The following is an 8,859-nucleotide window of genomic DNA, read 5'->3' on the forward strand; positions in this document are numbered from 1 at the left end:
GAAGGGCACGGACACGTGTCCACAACCCCATATCCGGTCAAGGGAACCCAGGAGCGCGCCAGCAATACATATCGTCCACGAGGCAGGGCGGAAGAACGCCACGTGTCAGGTTAGGACAGGTCAACACTCTCTCTGTGCATCTCTTTCTGTGTGTGTGTATAGTGAGCGCAGGGCTGCTCTTTCAGGGTCAGTCTCTCATTCTCTCCTGCCCTCTCTCACTCTCGTTTACATTCCCTGCGTTGCGTTGCTTGCCCGTTATTCCTTCATTCTCCACCCTCTTCCTTCTCCTGCTTCGTGCGTTGTTTGGAGTTTCCAGGTGGGTTTCTCTTTCTTTCTCTTGGTTTCTCTTGCATCTCTGTCCTGTTGATTGGTCCCATTTTTGAGCTGGTAACAGGGGCTGTGACTATTGTCTTGCTAAGGATTCTGTTCGGTTATTGCATTGTCATCAGAATTGGGTCGTTTGGTTGTATGGCTAACTAGGAGGGTTATCCTCGTGGTTTACGTTTTAAGGCTGTCTGTTTATTTTTTGGAGACACTCCAAATTATTTTATTTTATTTTATTTTATTTTTTGAAAAAAATATTTGTGTGATTTTGTTGTGTAAAAGATTGGATTGGATTTTAGTGGTTAATGTCAGTGATTGTGGGATTTTTATTTTCTTTTTTCTCTTCTCTTGGGAAGTGGAGCTTACGTGTGACATGACCTTGAACTGCAGACTTTCAAGATGGTAAGGGCTCACGTAAGTGCTTCTGTGAACACCCCCCATGCCGACTTCTTAGTCGACTTGGGTCACCCATTATTAAATCGAGTCGTTGATGGGTTTGTCAAGGTTGGAGGAGTGGGCGCTCTGCATGCTGCTTCTCAAGATACCTACCTATTTTTGCTCCAAGGTTTGTCCGCCAGGACCTATTCTGATGCTTTTATACCTAATCACTTGCCCATATCACCAAGAGATATCTTCCTCTTGTATCATTGCAGGCCCTTTCTTTGATGAATTTTCGATGGCGTGGCTCTTGAGATGGCATTTCCGTGCACCACAGTCTTAGAGTATTCGTGTTCAACATATTTGTTACAGTCAGCATAGTTGACTCTGAAAGGTTTTATTTTGTGCTTTGAAATGTGCAGAGGAGACGAACAAGAAGTCTTTGGAAAAGACCGTTCAGCGTATGGGCAAGGAGGCCGTGCAATGGGGCCTTGTCGCTGGAGTTTACACTGGCATGACCTACGGCATGCAAGAGGCTCGTGGTGTGCATGACTGGGTATGATATTTTTTCACAATGCGGTATTTACAAAATGACATGTAGTAACGTTCATTTCGGAGCCAGTCCTGATGGAATAGTTTGGAAGGTATGACGTTTACTTATGAACGTCCGACTGTTTGCAGAAAAACGCATTGTTGGGAGGAGCCTTGACTGGAGCTGCTCTTTCTCTGACTGAGCCCAACCCTCGTAGTGACCGAGTTGTCCGTGGAGCAATCACCGGTGGAGCCATTGCCACCGCCGCCGAGTTTTTGCGTAGCCTAACGTAGATTTTGTGGTATTGATCTGTAAAGAATGTTTACAGTTACTGTGTGATTCTGCAGTTGAACCCATCTGTCAATCATAACGATGGGAATTGCCCTCTTGGTGGCATCTGTAAGAAATGTTGGATCCGAGGCTTTCTCTATTCTTTTTGAGTGAGCATGAATTTTTAGAGCTTGTTACATAAATGCAGTGTGCTTTCATCTACGATAATTTCTTCCACTGTCGCAAAGTACAAAATCAAATTCTGGGGCGTTTTGTTACATAAGATAGTATGTGTTTGCATGTGTCTTCGATCGGAACTCCCTCTGACTGTGATTACAATAACCTATTTCTGTGTAGCTTATGTCTGATTTAAAACGGATTGCTGCCGGATTGCTACATTGCTAGCGTAGTAGGAATCCTGATCAGTGAGTATCAAATTTCTTTATGTTTCCGCGCCGAATTTCTCAAGTGCACTACATTAAAATAAGAAAACGAGTTGTCGTCGTTAACTATGCTAGGAAATGTCCAAAGTATAGCGCACGCCAAAGGTCTGTCACAAGCTCACTTGCAGTGTCCCATCTTTTTTTTACACTTGAATAGCAGCGGCAGTGTCACTTATCAAAGGTCGAACATGATCATAGCCAACCATACATTGAATCATTCTTTGACTCTATCATCTCCCGCACGATAAAGTTTCAAAATATGTTAGCCAAATTATATTGTTTGCGCAATGCTCTACCACGTCCACCAACGAGGCTGTTGATGTTGGAAGAAAAAATTACATTTTTTCTGGAATATTCATGAAATGTACGCAAGCTATAGGACAATTCATCAATCCATCAATGAGACACGTATTGCGAAGAATGCTGAATTCCACCAACGGTCTCTGCTGTTCGTTCAGTTCCACAGAAATTAATACTGACGGCATCTAGGAATAAGTTTTGTCCAGCAGTGAGAGAAGTGCGTTGCATACAAATTATGCTGGCAACGCCTGAAGTATCTCAGCTGGGGATGGATTAAGAGCAAAAGCCCAGTGCTCGTCTGCCTGCAGCATCTTCCGGAACGCCGGTCGTGAGGCAAGGCTATCGTACCAACGCTTCACATGTTTCCGGGTAGTAATAAGTTCAGGCTTGAGTGTCATCACTCTCAAAAGACTTGGGGCAATGTTCAAATCCACTACGCTGTAAAAATCGCCAGCTAGGTACTTAGTCTTGGACAACTGAGATTCGCAAATGTCGAAAAACGTGGCGAGCTTGTCATAGAAGGGTTTCAAGACTCCTTCGTTTAGGGGGCGTTCTTCTCTCCGACCAACATAGTACTCCAAGCTCCAAGGTAAGAAAGAGAAGCTAAATTGATACGCTTCGGCTTCTGACCACTGATCGACAATTGCTTGCTCCTCCAGCGTACTCCCAAAGAGACTTGGTCCCTGGCCTTTGTATTTCCGGGCTATGTAACGCACTATAGCTCGGGATTCTGCGCACAAATGGTGTTAATTGCATTAACAGTTTTTTTTTAAATAATAATAATAATCTGAATTATCCACACCTCAGTGAAATAAATGTAATAAAAAGTTGGTAAAAAAATGTAAACTACAGGTGATCAATGAGGTATGACGCACCATACAGATGAAAGTCACCACACTCGAACACTGGAACTTGTTTAAAAGGCTGCATCACAGTCCAGTTTTCCAAGTTAGATTTCAGTCATTGCGAACGTACATGCACCTAAAGCTTGAGACTTCGTGACTTGAGTCAAGAGCGGGGGATTCTTCACCGTCATGGAGGTCCATGATGGAGCGTCGTGCTCTCCAGCTTTTAAGTATACTTTCACCAACTCAAAATCTTCAACCTGTTACATACAGTTAGGAAGTGAAGAATTATATTCAAAGCTTAGAGGAGTAAATCTGTTCCTGAAATGGTTAAACTAAACGTTATGCAGAAAATGGTATTCAGCTGAAATATTCATGCACTGTCGCTCCTGTTGACAACCTCAATTGGTTGTCTAAAGAGGATTCGAGAGTCCACAAAGTGAACATGTACGATCCTTCGGCATTTTCGTTACTCAAAAAGAATAGCTTACATGTGCAGATCCACGATAAATACTCACCGGATAGTTCAACAAAACGAATTGCACTCAGGTTAGTCAAGACAACACATTGTACCATCGAGAGCTAGCGTGGGTGTATTACTCTGTATGAGAGCGAGAGACCCTTGTTCCAACCACCCAACCTACTTCCTTGCTCTGCTCAACAATGACATTTGATAACTCCATTCATATCCACGACCCATCAAAAAGCCATACCCCGAACTCTAGGAGAGCCAAGGTCACTCTCTGACAGTTGTAAGTAGCAATGCCGTAGACTTTGATTCCCATAGCTCCACGTCCTTTGAATCCTTCGCCTTGTTGCACCAGTCTGTGGCTTACACAACAACAGCACTCTGTGTTCCTCAACCACAGAAAAGCACGGTAACCCACATGGCGATGGAACCCTCAAAACTCATTCAAACAACGATAACCAAATCAGAGCAGATAAAACATCCATTACGAGAACAACTTGTCTGGGCTTACTAAGCGAGAAAAGATCCTGCGCTCCTCTCCCCATCCCCCCCAAACTCCCAACAACCCAATTCCACAACCTACTTCAATGTCCAAAGGAATCCAAGTCACAAGCACAGAGAGAGACGAAACATACAGCACACAAAACGAAAGAGGAACCCACTACAACACCAGCCTCGAGTAAGTTACAGACCTCGCACAAGCCTCAAAGTTGGTATTGGTCTGGGATGCGCTGCACAGACAAAAACATTCAATCAGCTGCAACAACAACACGATCAAACTCATCGTGACTACGCAAGTCCAGCGAAAGAAAAAACATGAAAAATGGATGAAAGTTTTGAGCCGGTATCATCCCTTTCTTCATTCATCCACCTGCAACGCAGTCTGATTTGCATGTGATTTGCATGTGATTCACCTGCACTTTGTGTCAGTGGTCCATGGCTGCGATAATGATTCTTATCTTTTATAATTTAAAAATAAATAAATAAATAAATAAATAAAAGTAAAGGACCACATATATTAAAATCACACACGTGAGTCAATAGAAAAAGATAATTAGTTTCATGGTTCAGGCTTTTTTATTTTTTTTATTTTTTTAATTCCTTAAAAAGCTGTTTAGAACTAGAAGATTTTTACACTTAGAGACCTGTTTTGATAGGTCATGGTTTGAAAGTTGTGTGAAGGTTTCTTGCTTGGTAGGCATTTAAAAAAAAGTTGTTCTTTGAAGGCTTTGGCCTTTGGAGATAGTGTAAAGTGAGAGGAGACTATGACATGGACCAAAACATTATTTTATTGTGATTCTATAAAGGTCTTTATACTTTGTGGGCAAGGTGAGAGGCCACTATTTTTAAATCCCTTAATTGGTTGAAAATACAATATATTCTTTTCTTTTCTTTCCTTTCCTTATTTTATTTTGTAGTTGGAAAAATCAACCAAGAAGCTCTATGCTACAAAGATGAGGTAGACTATACTTATTTCTTACATGGCATAAACAATATTGTCTCCTATTACCAAAAAAATGGTCTATTTTGTAGCCACTTTTTATTTTGTATTATTTCTAATAATCAATTCTTCTAAAAGAGACTTTGTCTTTACTAAGTAGAAGACTTTATTAATATTTTTATATTTTGGGTTTCTAAAATGATCCTCTAAATATAAAGACCCTCTAAATATGACATCTTACATCTTCATTGTGATGAATATAACAAACATAAAATATTTTATATTATTAAAAATTAAATAAGTGTTTTGAATTTTTTTTATATGACTTCTCAAATTTTTAGAATCTTTTATTTGGTTTTTTCTTATTATATTTCTAAAAATAAAAAATAAACACTCAAAACATAAAATTGTAAAAACTGCATCTTGTAGATGGAATAAACATGTATTTTGGGAAACAACACAATTTATGCCATGTAAATATAATAAAATATATAGCCTCATCTTTTTACCTCATGATTTCTTACTTTTCCTTTCCTAAAAATAAAACCAACGAAGATATATTATTCGTATTAATTTAAATTTCAGACAATTTCAATCTTAGAAAGTTATATCATCTTGCATTCTCTTGTAAGTCTAAAAATTCTTTAAATTTATGTGTAATATTTTTTAAGATTATATATTTATGATTAAATGCAAATATGAATGTATAGATGTATTGGTACACATAAAACTTAAATATTAAATTATTCAAAAATCAAAATATACAAAAAAATATACAAAAAGAAAATCATTAAATTGTATAGATGTTAATTTGGTCTTTGTAAATAGCAACACCACGGAGTTTCTTAGTGCCATTAAGATAAGACATTCTTGAAGTCTTATTTTAGAAATACAAATTATTATGGCATTAAAAACAAATTGAAATTTTAAACTCCTTATTAAGTATTGTATCTAATAAAGTAATTTCTTCAATAAATAAAAGCTTAATTCATCAATGAATTGAAAGAAACTATTGATGACATGACAAGTAGAAATGCTTAAAGTATTGGTAGAAAAGGGATTTTTATTTTTTATTTGGAATATTATGAAAGATTATATTTGGATAATTAATTAATCTAATAGTATTGGTTTCTCTCTTAAATAATTATGAGAAGATATATTATTCTTCTTTACAAAACATGCAATAAGACTTTGCTTAATAATTGGAGAATAATTATTATTTTAACACCTTCTTCAAAATATTTACTTCAGTATTTCAAGAAAAACTAATTTTTTTTTTATTATAGATGATTCTCTTAGATAAAATTAAAATTATACTGATTTATATAAATTTATAAAATATTTTTGTAACTAAAGAAATTACCTATTGGATAAAACCTCAAAAACCATCACTTCTTTTTTTGAATAGATTTATCTAAAATTTATAATAAAGTATCTTAGGAATTTATTTTTAAGCTAAAATAAAATTAAAATTTTATGTTTATTTTATCTACATGATAAGATTTATAATATATAAAAATGAAATGTTTAAATTTAATATTTTACTTGCAAAATAATTTTCAATTGAAAAAAGTGTTAAATTGGGATGTCATTTATCTTTGCATCTATTTATTAATTTTAAGAAATACTAAAGCTTTCTTTTCAGAAGGATATTGAAGATAAAAATAATTATATGAAATTGACATTCTATGGAATTTAGACAAATTAATTTTATTGCATGTATGCCAATAAAACTTATACAAGTATTAAAGACAAAAAATAATGCAAAATCCTTAATTTACGACTTTTTTTAGTTAGGTTGAGTTTGGATCTTAAAATACAATGATAAAAATTTGATTCCTATTTGCAGTATATAAAATAGAATAACATTCTTGGATTTACAGAAATTGATGGACCTAAATATCTACTAAAAATTTATTAAAATGTTTAGAAATAACATTTAGTTACATCTACAAATTCAAGATATTGACTAGTTGTACATTTATATAATAAACTTTGAGTTAGAATATTGGTGTTCTATTGAATTTAATGTGCTAGGACATGCTATAATTTTTAATAGTATTCTTCTTTTATCATTGTATTTGCTTTTAGTCTTTCTTTTTAATCTTTGAAAGTTATTAGTAATATTAAAACAATGATAATTTTGTTGGTTTGAAATAATACAATACATTGAACTTAAATGATGTTTAACTTTGGAGTGTTTTCATTGTTATCTTCTATTCGAATAAAAAGCTATAAAATAGAAGAAAATCAATTTTCTAATTTTGGAGACTATATTGGTCTAATTATAAGAATATTTCTTTTGTAGTGGTATTTTAATTATTCACTCAATACTTAGAAGCTGAAGAAAATTCTTGGTTTTCTTTGCCTAAACCTACTTAAAGTAAATTTTATTGGATAGGTTTTCCATCTAAAGTAGTATATTATTATAATAATTTATTATTTATACAAAAATACACTCACCTCAATAACTCAAAGAAATAAGTAAAATAGTTTTTTTTGAAAGTGGCTAGATTGGCTCTTAAAACAAAATTAAAGATTCAAACAATGATTACATCAACTTACTTCTTTGGTTTCAATACTTATTATTGCTTCAATAGATTTGGTTTGTTCACATTCAATACAGAACTAGACACAACCTAATTATGCAAAAATCAGTGCCTCAAAGTTGCTTGAAAATACATAAGAATATAGATAAATAGTATAAACTATAAATATAAATCAGTTTAATTATTCTTATATTGACCTAGTATAAGTGTTAAAATATAATTTTATTTGTTCTTTGCATTTACTTTTAACTCAATCAGAGCAGTGGACATACATTATTTTGTACAAAACTAAAATAAAAATAAAAATAAAAATAAGTAGAAACCAATATATGAACCCTACCTAAATTTTTACTGGCTTTGTAAAAATTTGAATGTACAAAACAACAACAATAAACAATTCTATTCGTAGACTTCTTTCTATACAGAGATTTTTGTACAAGAACATCCATCTTTAGGTCATCCCACCAATGAAATTGCAAAATGTGTCCTATCAATTTGATTTGAAAATTATTTATAATTATTATAAATAATTATATATGTATATATTATTGATTAGACAAGTACAATATTGTAGTAAATTGATACTTTTTTTAGAGATGGTATTAATATCTTTAATTTCCTCTATTATTAAGTTAAAAGAAAAGTATCTTTGTTCAATAGTATTTAAAATTCTTAATCATTTTCTGACTCTTATCATCACCCACTTTTGTAATCCATGAGTCTTTCTGTCATTTTTCAAATGAGATAATATTTTGCATTGTAAGTTTTTATTATCTTTTCTTTTTTCTTTTTTCTTTTTATAATATTTTGCTCAACAATGGTAAATTATTTTGCATCATTACTTAGTAAAGAACACAAATAGTATTAATGTATACATTTTTATTTTTAGATTTATTATTAATTTGATTTGATCAGTTTAGTAGAAATTAAAAGTACATATACATATATACATATGGATTTTTTAGAAATATTTTTCATAATTCAGGCTGTAAAATCAAATAATATTTTATGTTCAGTAAAGAGAAATTCCAAGCTTTAAAACACAGCTCTTATTTTTAAATATTAAAACGGATACATCCACCTCCCAGATATATTTAAACTATGATATTTTTTAAATTATTAGTGGCACTTATAGCCAATTTTCTAATGGTTGGATTTGCAACATGGACATCGTTCATCCAAATATCTAAGATGGATGAATTGCGTAAGACAGTTCTGCTTCATAATTTGCCGAATTGGCGTAGGAGTGGGGGCGGTGTCTTCGTCTCCCTCCCGTCCTCGACGTCTTCTTCTTCGAGGTCTTTCGAT

At 33.8% G+C, this 8,859-nt stretch overlaps 2 protein-coding genes across 5 annotated transcripts; one reads left to right on the top strand and one right to left on the bottom strand.

The window, feature by feature from the left end:
• The first annotated feature begins 201 nt into the window (after window positions 1-201).
• LOC112289478 (outer envelope pore protein 16, chloroplastic) lies at window positions 202-1,726 on the top strand. The gene is made up of 4 exons (XM_024534719.3): window positions 202-316; window positions 715-889; window positions 1,125-1,258; window positions 1,384-1,726. Exons 2-4 carry the CDS (start codon window positions 724-726, stop codon window positions 1,525-1,527), a joined length of 444 nt encoding a protein of 147 aa, XP_024390487.2. The 5' UTR covers window positions 202-316; window positions 715-723; the 3' UTR covers window positions 1,528-1,726.
• Window positions 1,727-2,194: 468 nt separating this feature from the next.
• On the bottom strand, window positions 2,195-4,331 carry LOC112289817 (glutathione S-transferase F10). 4 transcript variants are annotated; one of them, XM_024535440.3, is made up of 5 exons: window positions 4,254-4,331; window positions 3,806-3,917; window positions 3,278-3,352; window positions 3,123-3,171; window positions 2,195-2,977 (listed from the first exon to the last, which is right to left on the bottom strand). In XM_024535440.3, exons 2-5 carry the CDS (start codon window positions 3,875-3,877, stop codon window positions 2,481-2,483), a joined length of 693 nt encoding a protein of 230 aa, XP_024391208.2. In that variant the 5' UTR covers window positions 3,878-3,917; window positions 4,254-4,331; the 3' UTR covers window positions 2,195-2,480. The 4 variants fall into 4 exon arrangements, with proteins under 4 accessions (XP_024391208.2, XP_024391210.1, XP_024391211.1 ...); XM_024535442.3 differs by having other exon boundaries at window positions 3,806-3,942; XM_024535443.3 differs by having other exon boundaries at window positions 4,197-4,331.
• Window positions 4,332-8,859: the final 4,528 nt, after the last annotated feature.

Source organism: Physcomitrium patens, chromosome 12 (genome assembly GCF_059467195.1).
Source record: "Physcomitrium patens ecotype Gransden chromosome 12, ASM5946719v1, whole genome shotgun sequence".
Classification (NCBI taxonomy): Eukaryota; Viridiplantae; Streptophyta; class Bryopsida; order Funariales; family Funariaceae; genus Physcomitrium; species Physcomitrium patens.